This window comes from Pseudorca crassidens, chromosome 20 (assembly GCF_039906515.1).
Source record: "Pseudorca crassidens isolate mPseCra1 chromosome 20, mPseCra1.hap1, whole genome shotgun sequence".
Classification (NCBI taxonomy): domain Eukaryota; kingdom Metazoa; phylum Chordata; class Mammalia; order Artiodactyla; family Delphinidae; genus Pseudorca; species Pseudorca crassidens.
The window spans coordinates 16,819,433-16,841,400 of NC_090315.1; the positions used below are offsets into that span (position 1 = coordinate 16,819,433).

The 21,968-nt window shown below is 52.8% G+C and overlaps 1 protein-coding gene across 5 annotated transcripts in view; it reads right to left on the reverse strand.

The window, feature by feature from the left end:
• WDR62 (WD repeat domain 62) overlaps positions 1–21,968 on the reverse strand; it is a 46,011-nt gene that overhangs the window by 424 nt on the left and 23,619 nt on the right. For 2 of the 5 annotated variants that reach the window (XM_067720087.1, XM_067720086.1), the window contains exons 11-31: positions 21,367–21,545; positions 19,686–19,777; positions 18,031–18,156; positions 15,043–15,110; positions 14,841–14,962; positions 13,958–14,033; positions 13,064–13,175; positions 12,905–12,968; positions 12,177–12,302; positions 10,370–10,503; positions 7,903–7,955; positions 5,702–5,920; positions 3,746–3,873; positions 3,306–3,409; positions 2,844–2,951; positions 2,401–2,556; positions 1,994–2,108; positions 1,729–1,870; positions 1,587–1,647; positions 722–1,405; positions 14–171 (exon numbers count right to left, since the gene is read on the reverse strand). In XM_067720087.1, the coding sequence (XP_067576188.1) occupies positions 14–171; positions 722–1,405; positions 1,587–1,647; positions 1,729–1,870; positions 1,994–2,108; positions 2,401–2,556; positions 2,844–2,951; positions 3,306–3,409; positions 3,746–3,873; positions 5,702–5,920; positions 7,903–7,955; positions 10,370–10,503; positions 12,177–12,302; positions 12,905–12,968; positions 13,064–13,175; positions 13,958–14,033; positions 14,841–14,962; positions 15,043–15,110; positions 18,031–18,156; positions 19,686–19,777; positions 21,367–21,545 (3,027 nt within the window). The remainder of the gene's footprint in view (positions 1–13; positions 172–721; positions 1,406–1,586; positions 1,648–1,728; positions 1,871–1,993; positions 2,109–2,400; positions 2,557–2,843; positions 2,952–3,305; positions 3,410–3,745; positions 3,874–5,701; positions 5,921–7,902; positions 7,956–10,369; positions 10,504–12,176; positions 12,303–12,904; positions 12,969–13,063; positions 13,176–13,957; positions 14,034–14,840; positions 14,963–15,042; positions 15,111–18,030; positions 18,157–19,685; positions 19,778–21,366; positions 21,546–21,968) is intronic. The other 3 variants (XM_067720089.1, XM_067720091.1, XM_067720090.1) reach the window with 3 other exon arrangements.

The following is a 21,968-nucleotide window of genomic DNA, read 5'->3' on the forward strand; positions in this document are numbered from 1 at the left end:
GCGCTTGGCTCACCAGGTGGTAAAGGTCCAGGGCTTCTTGGAAGGTAGTCTGCAGTCTGTGCACGACGGTCCCCACATTGCTCAGCTCAAGGGGATCTGGGGGCAGTACCCTGGCTGCCCCCCTCGGTTCCCCGCAGTGTCCAGGGCAGCCCTGGACTGGACTGAGCGCATCTGGGGGTGGAGGGGACGAAATGAGAAAGACACTTCTACTTTTTAGCTGGTCTAAAGAGGCCAGTGTTGCTGGGCCGACCACAATTGTTGTCCCTCTGCCTGGGATGCTTCCCTCAGTCCCCAAGGCTACCTTCCCACCCCTTCTGCAGGTCTCTGCTCAAATGCCACCTTCTCCCTAAAGCCTTTTCTCATCATCCTGTTTAAAACTAACCACTGCTCCCACCTGTCACTCCCTAAACCCTTTCTTTCTCTTTTTCTCAGCACACATCGCTTTGTGATACACTGAACACTTTCCTTACTAGATTTAGTCTGGGCGTCTCCCCCAGTTAAGGTGTCAATTCTCTGTAGTCTGGTTTACCACCAGGTCCCGCGTCCCCAGGGCCCAGGACAAAGCCCAGCACGAACGAGGCGCTCACTGAATATGCAAGGCAATGAATGAGTGAGTGGCACAGCGCCTGTGGCCAGGTCAAGTGCCCACCTTTGGAGCTGAGCCAGCTGTTACATGCGATGAGCTTAGGGGACAATCCCTTGTCCCAAGGATGGTACTCACCAGGGGTGGGCTCCAGGAGGGAGGTGATGCTGCCAGGGACCCCAGGCCTGGCCTCTGGAAGTGGGGGGCTGTTGGGATGGGAAGGGGTATTGAGGGACTCGGTGGCCAGGAACCTTGGGAGAAAGGTGGCGTTGTGGAGTCTTGGGGCACTCCCATCCACAGGGCTGGGGGCCAGGAAGCTGGCTGTTGTGACCATGACATTGGGCTGGATGGCCACAGGCTCCTGGGACCAGACACACGTGGTGGGAGGCTCCAGTTGGGGTGGGGGCAACACAAGCCTGTCACAGATGCTTGGCAGGGTGAGTTTCAGGCTGGCGCGGGCCTCATGGTTGCCCCGGGAGGGCAGGGCAGCTTCTTGGCCCTCACTGTCAGAACTGGGTGTCACTGTGGTGGTGATGACTTGGAGCTCCTGGCCCAGGGAGGCCAGCTCCCCCAGGGACGAGGACCTGCACAGAGGCCTGGCCAGCTCAGCCAGGACAGGGCCCTCACTGTCCTCAATGGAAATGCTGTGTGGTATCCTGGCACAGGAACTGGCAGTGGCCTCCATGCAGGAGCGGGCGGCAGGGGTGTGGAAACCCTGAGCCAGGCCTGGAGTGGGTAGAGCTGTGGGTGTCAGAGGCTTCTTGTCTGTGGGCAGCACAGAGGAGGGCAGGATGCAGGGCGCCAGGCCTGTGAGGCAGGGGGCTAGAAAGGAAGAGGCAGCTTACTCTCACACCCCAGCTCAGAGCTGATGGACAGGGAGCCCCAGCCAGGGTGGCTGCAGGGTCTGAGTGGATCCTGTCCATCCCCACCATGGCTCAGCTAGGCACCCAGGGCCATTTGCTGAGAAGGCTAGGGCTTTTCACCTGGGGGTGGGGACACTCACTCAGTGGGGACCAGGCTTCCAGGGTCTCGAGGGGCTCCTCAGCCTTTCCCCCAGAGATGACCTGCAAGCATAGCCTTGAGGTGAGGATAAGGCCACCAGGCTCCCAGCCCTATGTCTCGAGGGAAGCGGCCCCAGTACTCACATTGGTCCTGCCTGGGCAGGTGTAGCCAGTACCTGCTCTCAGGGGCTCTGCTCTGGGCGGGCTCCCCCTGAGATCCATGAGTTTGACCTCTGGGGATTTCACGAGGTGCAGGGGCAGCCGGGAAGGGAAGGTGTGGGTGAACCTGTAGGGGGGAAAACAGGTGGTTGTGGCTGCCTTGGGGGTGCCTGAGGGCACACAGCCCCTTCCCACGGAGAGACAGAGAGCTGGAAGGCGGGATGGGGTTCACTAGTTCACCAGCTCCCACCTGGATGTCTTCTGGAGGCGGGAGAGGAACTGGCCTGAGATGCTCAGCCGGGGATTGAAGAAGTTGTCCTCGGCCTCAGAGGCCTTCAGGTCTCTCAGGGATCCGTGGAAGGGCTCTAGGGCAAGATGCCGAGGGCGCCCTCAGAATCCCTCCAGCCAGCCAGCCCTGGGCCCAGGCAGACCCACAGACCAGCAGACAATCCTCAGAAACCCCCATCAATAGACAACACACACTTTGGGAGCAAATGGAGCAGGCAGAGAAACCATACAGCTGGGCCCGCAAGTAAAACACACGCCCTCCCACCACCCTCACCAGTCCTGCCAGGGAAAGCCTAGCCCCAGAGAAGCCCACACTGAGCTCAGCCCTGGATGCTGCCCAGGCACGGGTCAGAGAGGGGCATGGTCTACCCTCAGGGTGGGCGTCAGTAAGTGTCTCGAAGTGGTGGCGGAGGAACTTCTCTTGCTCAGGGGTCTGGGGCAGGGAGCCGTTGGATATGCTTGGCACCTCGGGCTGGGACAACTCTTCTGTGGTACCTGGGCATCCTGGGGAGAGGAGAAGGGGGTCTGGGAGAGGGAGTGGGCAGGAGAGAACCATCAACACCATGAATCATGGCAGATGCTCTGAAAAAGCCACTGGCCACTTAACAATGGAGAAAGCTGGACTTGCCCATCACACACCCTGTTGCCACCAGGCGGAGAAGGAAGGGCTAATGCGTCTGTCTTCCAGGGGAGGAAACTGGTGCTCAGTGGCCACCAAATGCAGGGTTGATGTTGGGCCAGTGGTTATCTATCGTGACCAGCCCCTGGCCAGGCCCACACACTGCCCTTCCCCACATCTGGCCCCTACTTACCTGGTGTAGGGGGCGTCACATCAAACTGAGGGTCTGGGTCTGGCTGTGGAGGGGAGGAATGGATGGTGGTAAAGCTGCACTCCAAGTCGGCCTCTGACTCCCCTGAGTCTGGAAAACAGGGTGGGAGGGGTCAGGAGTCCAAAGCTGGGCCCTGACTGAGTCAGGTAAGGCGCTCTGGGTCTCAGGGCTTCCGTTTCCTCATCTGCAGAAAGGGGATGATAAGACCGCCCCCTATTTTTATGGACCAGCAAGGCTACACTTCGAGGAAGGTGCAGAGCTGGGCTCCCACTGGTGGGAAGTTGGGCTCCAGAATTCTAGAGTGACAATAGCAGGGACCATGCCTGTCTCTGTGACAGACTCTGGGCTTCAGAAAGGCTTGGTCAAGGTCACCATCAGTGCCCAGAAAGGGACCTGGCCACATGAACAGACTACTGCAGGGTGTACTGCCTGGTGCTCACTCACCCTCAGGTGGCCTCTGGTCCTTCGAGTCGATGGAGGGGGCCCTGAGGTAGGAGTCACCTTGCTGGTCTCCTGGCGCCCTCTCTACTTCTTCCGCACAGTACTTGCTGCAGTGCCCGTGGGCGTGGGGCGAGGGAATGATAATGTACTGGTTAGTAAACAAGTGGCCCCCACCCAGAACGCCTAGACATCTGCACCTGCTCCTGCTGGGAGTACAGCCTCACCTCTCCTGCCGCCTCCAGGGGCCCCTGCACCTTCTCCTGGAACCAGGAAGACAGGCTGCAGCAGAGGCTGCAGGGCTGGGCTCCTGCACCATCCGGGCTTCACCCCCCGCCCGCCTCCCTCCCACAGGCCCACTGGGAGAGTGGTTCTTCCACGGTGTGCCTACCAGCTGAGGCTTCCTCTCTCCAACTAAGGTTCTCATTGGTGCAAAAGACACCCACCTGTCTGTCCCTGTGACTGTCACCTCTGTCTCCAGGGGGTAGATGATGAGCTCGCTGGCCTCAGAAGACTCCCTCTGTAGGGGTGGTAAGGAGGGAGGCCCACAGCCATTGTCCTGGGGACTCTCTGACTGGGGGGGGAAGACAGCACAGACATGAGAGGCAGCTGTGGCAACCAGGGCCCTCCCAAGCTGCTAGGTGTTCCGCCAACACCGACGGTAACGGTAAAGATGTAGGTAGTGATGGCAGCCCTCACTGCTGGATGCTCCCTGTGAGCCAGGGCCTGGGCTGGGGCCATGAGGAGCTCACTCTGTGCTGCCCCTGCATTATCATCAGCCCCTTTACAGATAAGGAATAGGTATGGCTCGAACCCACTAAGAGTCTATTCATATGAAATCCAAGAACAGGCAAACCAATCCATGGTGAAAGAGGTCAGAATGCTGGTTACCAGGGCTTCCCTGGTGGCTCAGTGATTAAGAATCCGCCTGCCAATTCAGGGGACACGGGTTACAGCCCTGGTCCGGGAAGATCCCCCATGCCGCGGAGCAACTAAGCTGGGCGCCACAACTACTGAGCCTGCACTTTAGAGGCCGTGAGCCACAACTACTGAAGCCCGCGCGCCTAGAGCCCGTGCTCCGCAACAAGACAATCCATGGCAACGAGAAGCCTGTGCACCGCAACGAGGAGTAACTCCCACTCGCCGAATCTAGAGAAAGCCCGCGTGCAGCAACGAAGACTCGATGCAGCCAAAAAAAAAAAAAAAAAAAGAATGCTGGTTACCTCAGTGGGGGTACTGATTGGAAGAGACACAAGGCGGTCCTCCAAGATCCCCTTCCAAGAGGTAGAAAATGCTCTATATTTTGACTTGGGTGGTGGATACATCGGTGTGTACACAGGTAGCAATTCATCAAACTATATATTTATGATTTATGCACATAACTATTTATATTATGCCACATAAGCAAACTTATATAATAGAATAAAAAAGAATTTTGTTTGAAAAATAATAGAATAAGAGCTAAAGTTGCTTCAGCGCCTTTTAGGGCCCAGACCCTGTTTCTAGAACTGGATTACTATAAAAGCCCCCTGTGCACTTTTTTTTTTAATGACCATTTTTAAAAATGACCTTTTCTGAAATCTTTTCTTAGTCACTGTTTTTTTTTTTTTAAAATGGTTTTATTTATTTATTTATTTTTGCAGTACGCGGGCCTCTCACTGTTGTGGCCTCTCCCATTGCGGAGCACAGGCTCCGGACGCGCAGGCTCAGCCGCCATGGCTCAAGGGCCCAGCCGCTCCACGGCATGTGGGATCCTCCCGGACCAGGACACAAACCCGTGTCCCCTGCATCGGCAGGCGGACTCTCAACCGCTGCGCCACCAGGGAAGCCCCAGTCACCTTTCTTTTTAAAAAATATTTATTTACTTATTTGGCTGCGCCGGGTCTTAGTTGCCGCGTGCAGGATCTGTAGTTGCAGCATGCAGGCTCTTAGTTGCGGCATGACCAGGGATCGAACCCAGGCCCCCTGCATTGGGAGCACGGAGTCTCAACCACTGGACCATCAGGGAAGTCTCTCTCTCTTTTTTGTTTAAATGACCATATTTTTGAAAATCAAAGCCCAGAGAATCAAGCCTTGCTGCAGGTTACAGAGCCGGGAAGGGGTAGGACCAGGGCTCCACCTGCTCAAATGCCCCCAACTCAGGCACAGGCCTGCCCTCGGGCCCAAGCTCTTAACCCCCGAGCGACCCCATCTTCCCGCTTTCTGGTCTGCCCTGGGAAGTTTCACTGTGCACCAGGTCCGAGGCTCACCCTCCTGCCCTCTACCATCTCATGTAACCCTTTCGCACCCCTGGAGTGGGACAGTCAGCTTTATCTTTAGAACGAGAGCACTGAGGCCCCAGGTCCTGCGCCGGCAGTCATGGTGCAGGGGCTGTAGGCCGGGCTGGGGCAGGCAGTCTATACCTCGCTCAGCAGGCCCGCCAGTCTCTGCGGCTCCACTGTATCTAGAACAGAATCCTCTAGGCTCTCGGGCTTCATGGGGGTAAAGTAGCAATCCAGGTCCCGGGCATCCAGGATGGTCTTGAGAGGCTCCTGGTCAGCCCGCTCCGCCCAGCGGCCATGTGGCTGGTAGCTGCGCTTGGCGTGGAAGGCCGAGCTGTCTGCCACATCATCATCTCCTAGCTGAGGGTGACAGGGGATGGTCAGGCAGCTAGCCAAGTGCTCACCAACTCCAGTGAGGGCCCGGGACACTGCACGGACCTGCATCCAGCCTCGTGGCTTTAAACATCAATCAGAAACAAGTTCCAGATATTTGTTTTCAGCCTGAACCTTGTTCTTAAACTTTGGAAGTGCACATGCAACTGTTCCACATCTCCACATGGATGTTTAGTGATCTTTCAAAGCAAACATGTTGAAGACAACAACTGACCTTCCCCCTAAACCTATTCCTCCTAACGCCTTCCCTGTCTCAGTGATTCTTTGCAGCTGCTCAGGCCCCAAACTTTGAGGTTCTCCTTCATTCCTCTTATTCTGTCCCTCACACTTCCCATTGTATTTCTTCAACTCTGCCACCCAAACACATCCAAGATATGGCCACTTCTCTTCCACGGTCCCTAACCCTAACCCTGGTCCTGCCCACCACTGCCTCCTACCAAGACTTGCTTGAGAGACAGTGGAGGGTGGGTACTTGACAACTTAGGCTCTGGAGCCAGCCTTCTAGGGTCGACCCCACCTCCCCTAATTCCTAGCTTGACCCCAGATAAGTTACTTAACCTCTCTGGGCCTCAGTTCCCTATCTGTGAAATAACAGGGGATATGAAAAGCCCATACATCCAGGAGGATTAAACAATACATATAAAAGACTCAATAGAACCTGTACGGAGTAAGTGTTCTGTGAATATTTGTTGGATGTAACTCCAATTGTAATATGCACTGATAAGGGAAAGCTTGGGGGCCTGAGAGAGCACAGTCACATGCCTGACCTGGTCAGCAGTGCAGAGGCTGATAACAGGGAGGATTTCCCTGAAGAGCTGACATTTAGGCTTTGATTTGAGGTCTGACATTGTTCCTAAAATAAACCCTTCAACCTGGGGTTTAGGATTCTGCTGCCAACTTCTGACCCACCAGCGCCTGGCCTGCCCCTCCCTCAATTAATGATCACTCATTCAATTCCACCTTCATCTTGGTCCCTCTCTTTCTCTCACATCCAGTTGTTTGGCTCCACTTTCAAAATCCATCCAGAATCCAACCACTTCTCCCCTCAGGTCCAGCCTCCAACCTCTCCTGCCAGGATTATCACAGCAGTCCCCTCCCTGGTCCCCCTGCTTGCCCCTCAAGGTCTGTTTTGCCCAGGCAGCCATAGGGACCTGTTAACGCCTGAGTTAGAACACGACCTTCCTTGGCTCAGAGCTCTCCCTCCTGTCCATCTCACTCAGCGCTACAGGGGAAGAAATAAGTGGAGAAGGACAATAAGGGGTGTTGAGGGGACGCAGCAAGCCCACACGGTTCCTCACCACCTGGTCCCCACTGCCTCTCCGAGCCCTTCTCCCCCATTCTGCCCTCATTCACCCTCGACCCAGGCATCGGGCCTCCCTGTACTTCCTGGAACATGCTAATAAGCATGATCCTGCCTCACGGCCCTCACCCTTGCAGACCGGGTTCTCTGCCTGGAACATTCTTTCCCAGGATCTGTATTTCTCACTTGCTTTAATTCTGCTCAAATACGTGAAGTCCTCCTAGTGAAGCCTTTTCTTTTTACCCTAAAATTGTCACCACCCCCAACACTTTGTATTTTCCTTCTCAACTTTTTTGTCCTCCATAGCACTGATTATCAGTTCCCCAAACACTATATAATTTACCTGTTTAATGTGGCTATTGTCCACCTCCCGAAGTAGAGAATGAGCCTGTGAAGGCAGAGATTTCATCTGCCCTGCTGGTTGCTGTATCTAAGGGCCACAGCAAGGCCTAGCCCAGGGTAGGCACTCAGTAAATATGTGTTGCATGAAAGAAGGACTGTCTAAGCGGAGAGTGGAAGGATGACAGGGGTTCTCCAGGGAAAGGAGACATGTGGAGGGGGAAAAGTGTTCCCAGAAGAATGAGGAACATGGAGGAGGGCACCCCTTCTTTGTCCGCTCCTAGGCGTCCCACTCTCCGGGCAGACTCACCAGCCGCTTTGCCCAGAGTGGCAGCTTGCCGTTGGTCAGCAGGCACCGAGGATCTGGAGAGACACATGGAAACCATGAAAAGAGAATAAGCAACCCAAGAGACAACGGGTAACATAAACAGCAGTTCTCCAGAGACAACACAGGAAACGACAGACATCCAAAGATGGTCAACCTCACTAACTGTCAGGGAAGTGCGAATTTAAACAATGGGATATAATGTTTTACCCTAAGACTGACCAAAATTAAAATGCTTCAAACTATCAAATGTTGGCAAAAGTGTGGGGAAACAGAGGGCTTAACACTGACTGCTGGGTGGGGCAGTAACTGGATTTGGAGGGCCGCTGGGGTTCTCTTTTACTTTATAATTTTTTTTTTTTTTTTTTTTTTTGCGGTACGCGGGCCTCTCACTGTTGTGGCCTCTCGCGCTGCGGAGCACAGGCCCCGGACGCGCAGGATCAGCGGCCATGGCTCACGGGCCCAGCCGCTCCGCGGCATGTGGGATCTTCCCAGACCGGGGCCCGAACCCGTGTCCCCTGCATCGGCAGGCAGACTCTCAACCACTGCGCCACCAGGGAAGCCCTGGGGTTCTCTTTTAAAATAAAAAGTATATCCGACTTCCCTGGCAGTCCAGTGGTTAAGACTCTGTGCTCCCAATGCAGGAGGCATGGGTTCAATCCCTGGTTGGGGAATAAAAATCCCATATGCCACATGGCACAGCCAAAAAAATAAAACAAATGTTAAAAAAAAAAAAGTGTATTAACCCCAGGATTTAGCAATGCCAGTCCTCGGCCTGAGGCCAAGGAGTGGTCAGCACAGCCTCATTCACAACAGTGTAAAGTTAGAAAACACACAAGTGCCCACCCAGAGCAAAATCACTGGTTATGCTTCTGGTTAAAAGAGGGAGGCCTCTGTTTTGTATTCACCAACCTACAGGTCAGTAAGATAGTTTTGAGAAGAAAAAGATACAGAATGATATCTGCAGTATAATACGATTTGTGGACACAGATGTTTCCTATGGATATGCACACGTGTATATTAATGTTCAGGAAAAGGCCTATAAGGGTTCACACCAAACTCATCAAAGTGGCCACCTGGGAGAGGACGCTGAATTGGATGTGTGGGTGGTGACAAAGAGAATGAGCTTACTCTCTATTCGATTGTTTCCCAAGGCTGAATCCTCACACTGCTGTTGCCTACTAGTCAGCCATCCAGTTGGCCCCTGCCTGTTTCCTCCTTCTTGGCAGCCCACTACCCTCGCTAAGAGCACCCAGTGCTGGTCACTGTTCCCAGCCTCTCTCACAGCTGGAGCAATCATGGCCAATGGGACCTGTGAGAAGCCTGCAGGGGCTTCTGGGAAAGAGTTTCCTCTGTACAGGAGATTCCAGGAGGGAATGTCCTCTTTCAACCATGTCTCTGAGGACACAGTGGGGGAAGGGGAAGCTGGGACAAAGTGAGAGAGTAGCACTGACACATATAAGCTACCAAATGTAAAATGGAAGGCTAGTGGGAAGCTGCTGCGTAGCACAGGGAGATCAGCTCAGTGCTTTGTGATGACCTAGAGGGGTGGGATAGGGAGGGTGGGAGGGAGGGAGGCTCAAGAGGGAGGGGATATGGGGATATATGTATACATATAGCTGATTCACTTTGTTGTACAGCAGAAACTAACACAACACTGTAAAGCAATTATACTCCAATAAAGATGTGAAAAAAAAATGTCTCTGATGCCTGGAACTTAAGCAGCCATCTTGTAACATGGGTCTAAGCCAAGGCGATATGCAGAGGGGAAGAAATTTATAGAGCGCCTGGCCTCTCATAAAGTCGCTTAGCTACCACTCTCCCTTCTGCCTGAACAAGAGAATATGGTCTGTTTTCTGGTGAACATCACCCTGTTTTACCCCTGGGACACCCCCTTACACTCACCCGTCGCCTTTGGTCAGGTGGTTCAAGTGGAGCTGACTAAAGCCTCCTACCCTCAGGGATGACCACATAACTCAGGCCTGGCCAATCACAGTGACTCAGAAATGGGCAGGTGACTCACAGCAGGAACATGAGTCATGAACACAGGACTTTGAGCTATTAGGAAAGAAGTGCTCTCTTTTCTAGAATGTTATAACCTTGAGCTGCTGGGGGTACTTTGCCCCTTGTACAGGGAGATTCTGCCTGAGAGCAAAGTCAACATGGAGAAAAGCAGAGCCAGGAGACAGAGATACATCTATTTCTTTAACATCACCTGACTACCTGGATCCAGCCATGCCTGAACCAATACTCTCAAATTTTCATTTACAAGAACCAATAAATTCTCTTTCCAAATTAAGCCAGTGAGAGTCTAGGTGCTATTACCCTGAAAAAGTCCTGACTGATATGATTACTGAGCTTCAATATGTGCCAGGCTGTGAAAACAGAGTAGTGGCCAAAACCCAGCAATGATCCCTACACCGAGAGGTCAAAATAGGGCCCCTTTCCCAACCTGGATCCAAACTCTCTTTCGATGGTGTCTTTAGTAACTCTTCAGGTTCACATTCTTCCTCCAGCTTATCGTCCGTCTGCTCTCCAGGGCTTAGGGAGCAAATCTCGTTGGGCATGGATGCATATGTCTCCTGCCTGAAGCCAGGAAAAAGGACAGCAAGGAGAGAAACATAGGTAAATGGGGTGGTAGAGGGGACCTGCCTAGGGCTGGGCCCTGTGCTGGGGTCCATGTGAACATACTCTTGGCTTCTGGTCAAGACGGTGCTGGAAGGTCTCACCTGCCACACCCCCTCTGCTAGAAACATACTGCCACAAAAAATGAGATGTAACAAAGGCTGGGCTCAAGAAATACGACAAACTCTTCAAGGGCCACAGCAATGGAACAAAAAGCAAAGCAGATGATAGTAGGGCATGAGTCCTGAGCTGCTGGCTTCTGTTCTAGGAAGTGGGGTTAGCAATGAGGTTCTAGCTCCACAAGCCAAAGAGTTGCCCACTCTCTTGGTGCCTAGATCTGCATTACCTCAAGATCACTGCAAAATAGATGGCCCATGTCAGGCCTGGTCCCCGTGGGGAAGCAATGCAAAGCCTCAAGACACAGAGAGAGAGATAGGGACAGCTCCGGAGGCGGAAGAGAAGAAAATTCAAAACCTCCCACTCCAACTGAAACTTCCAAACCAAAATCCCAAATCAAAAACCAGAACAGGAATTCACTCCAAATAAAACTGGTCTTGCAACATAAAGACTTAAGAAATATGTTTAGGAAACTCAAAGATATAAGTGAAGGAATAACTTACATTAAAAGATTAAGAAGGGCTTCCCTGGTGGCGCAGTGGTTGAGAATCTGCCTGCTAATGCAGGGGACACGGGTTCGAGCCCTGGTCTGGGAAGATCCCACATGCCGCGGAGCAACTAGGCCCGTGAGCCACAACGACTGAGCCTGCGTGTCTGGAGCCTGTGCTCCACAACAAGAGAGGCCGCGATAGTGAGAGGCCCGCGCACCGCGATGAAGAGTGGCTCCCGCTTGCCACACTAGAGAAAGCCCTTGCACAGAAACGAAGACCCAACACAGCAAAAATAAATAAATTAATAAACTCCTACCCCCAACATCTTAAAAAAAAAAAAAGATTAAGATAGGACTTCCCTGGTGGCACAGTGGTTAAGAATCTGCCTGCCAATGCTGGGGACACGGGTTCAAGCCCTGGTTCAGGAAGATCCCACATACCGCAGAGCAACTAAGCCCGTGCGCCACAACTACTGAGCCCGTGTGCCACAACTACTGAAGCCCGCACACCGAGAGCCCATGCTGTGCAACGAGAAGCCACCGCAGTGAGAAGCCCGCGCACTGCAACGATGAGTAGCCCCAGCTCGTTGCAACTAGAGAAAGCCCGTGTGCGGCAATGAAGACCCAACGCAGCCAAAGATTAAAAACAAACAAAAAAAATACCTTAAAAAAAAAAAAGATTAAGAAGACATCTCTGCTCCACTGGACCCTTCTCTGATCTCCTCCCTCCCCACCATGGGCTGGGTGGGCTGGGTCTGGGGCCTCCCCTGGTCCCCACAGCCCCCTGGGGCTTCCCACCAGAGTGCTCATGGGCTCTCCAAGCACTTTTGCTTTTACACTTCAAAACCCTTCTCATATGCATTATTGTAACTTCCTATTCAAAGTACATCTCCCCTTCTAGGCCCCGAGGGCACAAAGGGCAGGGCCGGGGGCTGTCTGGGCCGTGGTTGCTTCCCTAGCCTCACTCCTCACGGGGCCCAGGGCAGGAAGACATCCCTCTGGTGAATGGACAGGTGGCTGCCAGGACCTGGGGTGGCTGCTCCAGTTCCTGCCGTTCGTGTTCTCCTGCTGCTGCTCACGGTGGTCAATCTCCAGCAAGTGCTGCTTCATGCAGCTGGTGATCTCCGGGCCCAAGTGCCAGATGAACACGCAGCTGCAGAGGCCAAGGAGGGATGTGGAAGAGGGAGGAACAGTGAATATGGAAGCCATCTGACCCCAGAGCCACCTGGTTCATCACTGCCAAGACCTTATTTCCTGGCCCGGAAAACAACCCTCATCAGCTTAGCACAGGGCTCCGGACCAAGTCAGGTCTACACCCTGGGAGGGGTCCAGGGCATCCCAGCAAACCAAGGCTGCTCTGAAGACCCTGAGACCCAAGGAAGGGGGCTGTGAGGAAGGAGTGTAGTATTGATAAACTGAGGAGAGCGTCAAAAGGGACGTCCTTGGATACCAACCATGTGCTAAGGAACTTATGTCATCTCATTTGACTCTCACCATACGATTTTCAAGGTAGATGGGGTCATCTCTCTTTTACAAAGTCAGAGAGGGGAAATATAAGTGGCAGAGCTAGGATTTGAACTCAGGGCTGGGCACACACTATCCGAGGAGAGTAAGCTGGCATGCTCAGAGAGCTCTCTGCACAGGCAGGCCGTGGGCATGGGGTTCCGGTGTCTGAGCCCTTGCTCTCCCAGCAGGATAGGTCCCTCCCACTCCCAGAGGGAGGCCCAGCTGGGGCAGCCTCCAGGCCTTTCCCACCTGTCTCCGGATACTGTGATCAAGTGACGGCAATCGTAGGTGAACTTCATGCCAGTGACGATTTCTGCAAGCAGAGCAGAGAAGCCATGCTGGCCTTCTGAGCCAGAAGGCTGGGTTGGGGTAGGTGGGGAGGTGTCCCAAGCAAGGAGGCAAACCCACCTGAATGGCCAAACATCTTGGCAACGCACTCCCCGGAGTAAAAATCAATCACCGAGATGCTTTTGTCAGAGCAGCTTGTGGCCAGGAAGGTGCCTGAGGGGTCCACATGGACCTGCCGAGAAGAGGACCCACGTGACACTTAGGCTGCCTCCTTCTGGAATAGGCCTGGGTCTCAACACACAACCCCACTAACTGAGGAACGCCTTGTGCTGGGCGCTTGGCACATGGACTCAGGTAACCCTCACGACACACACCATGGTAGGCAGAAGCTCCTGCTCCCATTTCACAGGTGAAGAAATTACCAACCACAACAATGGCACTAATGGCAGCCAGGCCCTGTGCTAAGAGCTGTACGTGTGTGAACTTATTTCCCCCACAGAACCCTGTGATAGAGGCAATTTTTATTTGCATTTTACACATGATGAAACAGGTTCGAGACGAGATGACATTTGCCCAAGGTCACAGTCAGCCCGAGGCAGAGCTGTAAGAGGGTCTGACCCTGGAGCCTGAGCTCATAACTCCCCTAGTCCAGAGGCTCTTGAGAAGGTCCCCACCTCATCCTGGATAACATAGACAGGGGCAAGCCTGGAGAGGCCTCTCTGATTCCTCCCACCACTCTCTACTGCCACTCACAATGGAAGCCACTTAAATGTCCCCACGTGGGGAAGGATTCAGTAAGTAAAGGTAGAGCAGTCAGGGCCAGCCCTGGCTCCCAAGCACCCTTGGTCAGCCAGGCCTGAGTAGATGCTGGCCGGCATGTGATCCTTTCATCCCTCTGATCAGGTGCCAAGGAGGACCCAGGTCTCAGGAGGCCCAGCAGGGCAGGGGACAGACAGGGGGGCCTTGTGTGTGGGTGTCCGTGTACGGTTTTCACCTGGGGCCCCAGCTCCTCACCTTCAGCAGGGACCCTTCATCACCCTGGGAGCCCTTGTAGCACTTCTTCTGCTTCCCGTTCATGGTGTTGTAGACTCTGGGAAGGTGAGAGCAGAAGCGGCTAACATGGCCCTGCCCACCACCCTCTCTTGCTCCCTTGTTCCAACCTTACCTGCTGCCCTCCTCTCCCCTGGAAGCCCCCAGTACCTCCTGTCCCCCACCCGATGCCTGGACTGAAACCCCGTATCAGGGAATGAGACCCTGTCTTGGGCTGAGGTCACAGAGGTTACGTCTTGGGGTGTCCACTGAGTTAACATCCATCTCCCTGCCACACAGCGAGCTGAGTGCCTGGCACCCAACTTGAGTGAGCAAATGAAGGAGATGGAGAACCTCTCTGCACATGCTTATTCCTCCACATCCTTCCCAGTTTAAGCTTAGATGTCCCTTCCAGCGACCCCAGGTAGGGTCGGATGTCCTCCCAGGGCCCCCCAAAGCCCCTGGGCTCTCTGCATCCCAGCCCTGACCACTCTGTGCTGTCACTGTCTGGTCAGTCTGTCTTCTCCTCCACTGCACTGTGAGCTCCACGAAGGCAGGGCCTGTGACTCCCCCACTGTCCCTCCCAGACAGGAGCTCAGGGAACGAGGATGAGTGAGTTTATGAGCCACATCAGCAGCTCTCAGTTGCCCCACACAGGCTCCTGAGATCTAGGAGAACCCTCTGTTTGACCTGGAGACTAGGCCTGGGTGAACCCAGCTCCTAAGAAACACCCACTGGGTCCCACCACTCCACCCAGCTTCTCAGGGACCAGGTGAGCAGGGGGAGGAAAGCAGAGCGCTCATGAGAAGACAGACCCAACCAGGCCCCACTTAGTCTGGCTGACTAAGAGTGCAGGGCAGTTCCTCACCTTACGTTGCGGTCCTGGCAGGCCACAGCCACGTACTTCTGGGTAATGTCAATGTCCATGTCATACAAGGTGGTCTTCTCTGCCACGTGGTGGGTACGGACAAAGTGTAGTCCATCTGAGGCCTGGCAGGGCAGGCAGGGCCTTCAGAGGATACCCCTGACAAGCCCCCTACCCAGCTCCCAAGGAGGCTGCCCCACTCTACCTGCTGGGCACTGCGGAAGTAGATGCTCTTGTCTGCCCCACAGCTGATCATCTGGATGTCCTTGTGGCCTGGAGGAGGAAGCAGTGCCTTAGGCAGGGCTGGGCCACTGCTGGGCCCAACTGGGGCTGGGGATCCTAGCTAGGGAACTCTACTATAAGGGCACTCCGCTGGGGGTCAGAGAGGGTTTCCCGGAGGAGGTGAGGTGAGTGCTGGGTGCCGGTAGGACTCTGTAAACTGTGAGCTCTGTGTGAGGGGGGCACAGATGGTGCAGTGGGCAAGGCAGGAATCTGCAGAGCAAGAGCAGACAGGGAAACAGAAGCCAGGGACACAGCAGGGGCACCATGTTTAATTTGGGATTTGGAGAGGTGACTCTGGCCTCACAATGGAGGCGTCAGTGAAGCAGGGAGCAAGAGGAGACAGTCAGACCACTGGGAGGCTCACACCATCAAGAAGGATCAGAGTATCCACACAGGGGCTTCCCTGGCGGTCCAATGGTTAGGACTCTGCGCTTCCACTGCAGGGGGTACAGGCTCGATCCCTGGTCAGGGAACTAAGATCCCGCAAGCCATGCGGTGCAGCCAAAATAAAAAGGACTATCCACACAGACTTCGGGCCAGGTCCTGTGCCACATGCCTCCCCTTCCTGACTGTCACCAGCCACTTGTACAAATGTGAACCCAGGGGCTCAGAGTCACACAGTCCTTGTCCCAGGGTGCAGAGAGTCAAGATGGGGCCAGGGCTGATCCCAGGCATTCTCTGGTTAAACACTGTGCTCTGAAGCCAGGCTTCCTCTCCGAGCCTCAGCTCCCATCTGTTCAATAAGCCTGTATCAGCCACTGCCCCGTGGAGTGGTATGAAGCCCTTGGGACAGTGGCTGCTACCTGGTAAGCAAGATGGATGTTCTTACTTTTATTCTTCTTTCTTTATAGAATAAGAATAATCACAGCACAAATACCTTGCAGAGTTGTGGTGAGGATGAAGAGACAGAACAAATACAAAACATGTACAACCTTGGTACAATAGACACTGCTCCTTCATGACAGGACATTTGAGAGCACCCAGGCCTGACATACAAGTTAAGATGTTACTCGAGCAGAAGTCACTGGTTTATAGAAGGGAACGAGTCCTATGTTGGCGAGGAATCCAGAGAGGGCCTGCAAGTTACTACTGGTAATGTTTTGCTTCTTAACCTGGGGTGGTGAGTCCAAGTATTTAGCAATATTAGGACTAGGACCAATCAGAACAGGTGCTGGCTATAAACAATGGGTGTGTCTAGTTCAGATCTACTGACTATGAATCTTGATGTGGATATTCATTGTATTATTCTGTAAACTATTCACAGATATTTCTGTTCACTTTTTTGGATATATGTTTCATAGAAAAGAATTAAGAGACTGATTCATTCTTTAGCTGGATAGCTTCAGACAGTTTCCGACTGGCTGGTGCCCAGTTTATATGAACTATCAATGTTTTGAGTGTAACGCCCAGTTGAGTCAGCCCAGCCAGAGCAGGGCTCACAGGACTGGTTTTAGGATGTGCATCCTCTCAGACCGGCTGGGGCTTTAACAGAGGCCCACGCCTTCAGAAGGTGACCTAAAGGACCGACTCCTGGGCCACCCCCTTGGCCAGTTATCACCTCTCCTGGATCCAGACCATTCATTAAAGGTGAGGTCACTGCTGGCCAAACTGCTAGATTTACCAATCTATTCTAACTACCTCTACCCTGTGGAATGGGATGGTCTGAACAGTTTTTTACAAGTGTCTGAGAAGTTTGAGCTGATCAGCTTTTGTCAGGTCCTCATCAAGACATAGCAAACGTGTTAACCTGTTTTTGCCCAGCTCCCGACCACCTGAGTTAGACAGAGACAGGGCAGAAAGTGGGGAAGACCAAGGACATTAATACATTCTCAGCCACAAGATTATATGTACAAAACACTTCATAGTCAAGAACTTGGAGTCAGTGGACGTATTCCCTCCATGAATGGATTCTTCTTGAATATAGTTTTGAACATGTTCTTGGGTTCTGATCAGTTAAACCCCCACAGGGCCTACTTCCCCTCCTCTTGGAATCCCTTAGGGCCAGGGATCTCTGTACTGGATCTTTCGAGTCTTGGAGGGATCCCTTCAACTGCCTGGTTGAGCGAGGGCTATAAGAAAGGACAGCCTTATGCAAAATACCAGGCCTGCACCTACTGGCTGTGTGACTCTGGCTGTAAAGTACAGTAACTGCTGGGGCAGTGCAAGGATCACATCACCCAGCACAGAATTAGTCTCCAGCAATTGTCACCGTCATCTATTTTTCAGCCAAGGTCACCCAAACCCATTCCACCTTGGACTGGCATTCTGATTTCTTTCTGCGGACTAGCACTCACCTAATGTCAGTCCTCCTGGATCAGGGGTGGAGGCAGGTGGAGGCTGGGGGCACACGAGTCACACCCAGCCCAAGAGGATACTCCAAAGCTCTGGCACCACCTGCCCTGGAAAGGGCAGGTGCCTCAAGCCAGCACAAGGTAAGTCAGCTACCAATTTCTGCCAAAATTGACAGGAAGAGGGGAAATCTCTTTCCAGCGGCACAGTGACCACTGAGATCCTGCCCACGAGAGAAAGGCACAGCTGACAGAGGGAGAGAGTCCAGGTAACTTTAAAAAATTCAACTTTTGGGGACTTCCCTAGTGGTCCAGTGGTTAAGACTCTGTGCTTCCACTGCAGGGGGCACGGGCTCAATCCTTGGTCCGGGAACTAAGATCCTGCATGCCACGTGGAGCAGCCAAAATAAACGATACTCCAAAAGCATTAAAAAAAATTAGTCTAAAAAAAATTTTTTTAATAAATAAATAAATAAATAAAAATTCCATCTTTGGATCCAGCTGTGCCTGAATCCAGAGCTTGCCTCTCCCTTTCTTCTCTAAGCTAAAGGTGGCTTTCGCTGTTACGTGCAGTCAAAGGAGCCCATCTAATGAGGCACAGGACGCAGAAGGAAAGGGCTCACCAGCAAACTTGATGGCTGTGATGGAGGAGGAATGGTCATCCAGGGTCTGCTCCAGGTTGTAGTTCTTCTCCACGTTCAGCACGTGGATCAGTCGGTCCCGACTGGCTGAGGCCAGCAAGCTCAACCCTGTGGATGAAAAGGGTGCCACTGGGTCTCTGGGAGGCTGCTTGATGGCTTGGCCTCCCAGAGAGCAGTGTGACCGAGCTTTCCTGGCCTTGAAGAAGGAGTTCGGTTTCTTAACTGCAGTCAACTTGCCACAAACCCGGAAAGGGGCCACTCCCCCACTCTGCGCAGTCTTTCCCCAGAGCCCCAAACCCTGGCATTTCACATCCCTTGCCACCAGCTCCTGCAGGATGAATCTTGATGTACACGTGGACACTCCTCCACTTGTGCCCACACCAGACATTCCAGCAGAGCCCAGCATTCCTCCCTACCAAGTCCAGCTACTTGGCAGCCACGTAAGGCCCTGCCAATTTCTCAACCTCCCCAAAACACTGCCCCCTCACTCTCTGAGCTCTGGCTACACGAGCCTCATCTAGGCCCTACTGACCACATGCTGCCACCTTTCCTTCAGCCACTGGACCTTCGTGCTGGCCCCCTCAGACAGTGCCTAGCCGGGACACCTGCTATGTCTGAGGCCTAACACATGACCTGAGGTGGAGCGGAGCTCGGGAGAGGTGTACTGAATGAAAAGAAATTTAAAGAAAATTTGGTGGGGCAGAGGGTGTGGGGGAAGGAAGAGCATGGGAACGCACATTATCAGGACATAACTCCACCTACATTATATTCCTGCCAAAAATGTATCATCGGAATCAAATCATGAGAACAACAAACCCAAATTGAAGGAAATTCTATAAAATGACTGATCTATATTCTGCAGAAAGCCAAAGTCATAAAGACAAATTAAATAAGGCTGTGGAAATATTCCAAAACAAAGGTGACAGGAGAGCCACAACAACTGAAATGTGAACCTGGACTGGATAAACAAAGGTGCTATAAAGGACAGCATTGGGACAACTGGCAAAATGTGAATAAGAACCCCAGACAGATGACAGATTTGATAAGATGCACATTTGATAAGTGCACTGTGGTCATGTAAATAGATGTCCCCCTTCCTAGGAAATGCTCACAGAAGCATTTAAGGGTGAAAGCGCAGCATGCCTGCAACTTACGCTCAAGTAGTTCAGCAAATAATAATAATAATAATATACACGCTTTAATAATAATAATGCACATGCTATTATTTTATTACAAGTGTATATACACACAGGTGCGCAAATACACAGAAATGGAAAGAGGGGAAGCAGATAATTCTGTCACAGGTCAGACAGGATTTAAAAGAAAAAACTTGGGGAGCCTGGGTGAAGAGGCTACAGATATTCATTATAATATTCTTGCAATTTTTCTGTAAGCGTCAAACTTTTTCAAAAGAATATGTTTGACTACTGATCTATCTTTATCTTCTCCAGCAGAGGAGGAGCTCATTCATATATTCACTCATTCAACCTTCACCTCTTTAGCCTGAGCTCTGTTCGGGGCACTGGGGACCAGGGTAAACAAGTCGAGTCTTGCCCTGTCATTTACGGTCCCACCAGACACCAACTACTCCTCCCTGTGGCTCTGCCAGGCAGGCTGCTCCCCTGCCATGGGCTCACCTGTCTCAGGCTTGGAGTACTCCAGGCACAGCACCTCAGCATCATGGGCCTCCACCTTGACCAGCTCGTCCATGAAGTGCAGCTCGTGGATCCTGAGAGATACACACTGCCTGCTGTACCCTGCCTGGCGCCCCCACCCCTCAGCTCCAGACGCTCTGCCACTACTAGAAAAGGTCAGAGCAGCCAGGTAGGTGACGTGGAGAACACCCTACCCTGGCCAAGTAGTCTACAGGTGCCCAACCAGTTTCTCATCTAAAAACCTGCCAAGCCTGCGAGAACCTCAGCGGGCACCCCGCCCCTTCTGTCCATGGGTAACACCTAGGATGGTCTTCTGGGGGAACAAAGGTTAGGATAGGGATATATCAGAGGTGATTCCTGGGGCTGGGGCAGGGGTCAGAGGTCATACTCAAGGATAGGACCCATGGGTGGGAACATTTGATTCCAATCTCTCATTCTTTTTTTTTTCTTTTTTCTGGTTGCACTCTGTGGCTTGTAGGATCTTAGTTCTCTGACCAGGAATTTAACCCAGGCCCTCAGCAGTGAAAGCGTGGAGTCGTAACCACTGGACCCCCAGGGAACTCCCTCTCATTCTTAAAGAGTCTCAGATCCAGACTTTCCTCACATTCTTGCCAAATGAAATCAGACAACAGGTCATCCAGGACTGAAATAAGAAATAATAATTCCAGCTTCTCCACTCTCTACCCGTGTGACCTTAGCCAAGCCACTTGGCCTCTCTTTCCTCAGGGAACCCATCTGAAAGTGGAGTGAATAACAGCACTTACGCCAGAGGGTCGGTGAGAGGATTAAATCAGTCAATACCCATGGTACTCAGGCCAGCGGCCAGCCCGGGGGAAGATCGCTATGCCCACGTTACCTCTCCTCACTGTTTTCACCGTTGACAGCCAAGTGCTGTCAACGGGAGCAGCCCCCTGACACGTTCAGTTTGCCTCATGCAGTGACTGACATCACAACAGCTGCCAACATTTAAAAACCATGGAATTTCACAGAAAAAGTCTGCACTTTATGTTCTTCTTAGACAATGGGAAGATATGACAACTTGGAGGCTATACTACTGGTGCTGCGTGGTGGCTGCCCCGTTATGGGGCACATGCTCTTCAGTGCCCCAGTCCCTCCCATTCTGCAACAGCTCCACTACCCAGGGGGTCATAGCTGACATTCGCCACCTTAAACCTGATCCCTGTGACAGGACTCATATTCTGTCAGCACCTATTGGGCCTGTCACATCTTGAAAAACCTCTGCAGGGTGGTAAACAGCCCGAGCCCTCAGATGTCCCATCCTCTGGTCCCTCTCTCAGGGCCACCAGAAATGCCAAGCTCCAGCTGGCATCTTCTCTGATGGTTCAGCAGTGGTACCATGTGGCTGAGAAGGTGTCACCATGCCCGAGAGTCATGCAAGTTTGCCTGTCCACCCTGCAGGCAGAGTTCACATGGTCCAGCTGCTGAGGCCCCGGTAGCTACCCTGATCTACCCTGAGCTAGCCCTTCTGGAAGCCCCTTCTCAGCTTATGTTCCCAGGGGTGGCTGGCTACCAGATTGCTACTCACAGTCCCTCATTCCCAACAGGCAGCTGGAGGTGCCAAGGCCAGGGCTCCTCCCCACTGCCCTTAGTACCTGAGCCCAAGCTGGGAGATGTACACTAGACAACGCCAGGGCCCACTTGCCTCAGATTTCCACTTCGGTCGCCTGAAGCCAAGTGTTGGCCATCAGGACTGACCTGCATGACTCGTACCCCAGCTTTCATGTCCACAGGCATCCCATTCTCACTCCCCCGGTCTGGGAAGTGTGACATGTTCTGCAGGTGCTGGATGTCATTCTCCACATACACAACCTTCAGCAGGGTCTGCAAGCGGGAAAGGACTTAGGTCAGTGCTATGAGAAGCTCTGGAGCACCTCTGCAATTTTTTCTCCTGATAGTCTCCCATTCTTCATTAGTAACAGAATTCCAATTCTGACCTGGGAGCTTCACCACTCAGAATAATAACTATGTTTCCCAGACTCCCTTGCATCTAGATGAAGCTGTGTCAATAAATTCTGGTCAATGAGGTGTAAAGCAAGTGAAAACTCTTCTGCTTCTTTCCCACTATCCTGCTGCCTGGAACTTGGATGTGATGACTGGAGCATCAGCAGCCATCCTGGACCACGATGACAAGGGCCACTCCTTCAGAATGGGCAGAGTGGAGAGCTGGACAGCTCTTGGGTCTCTAAGGGCTTCCTACAGCTGCCAAAACAGCCTGGACTAGTTACCTCTAGACTATTTTTACAA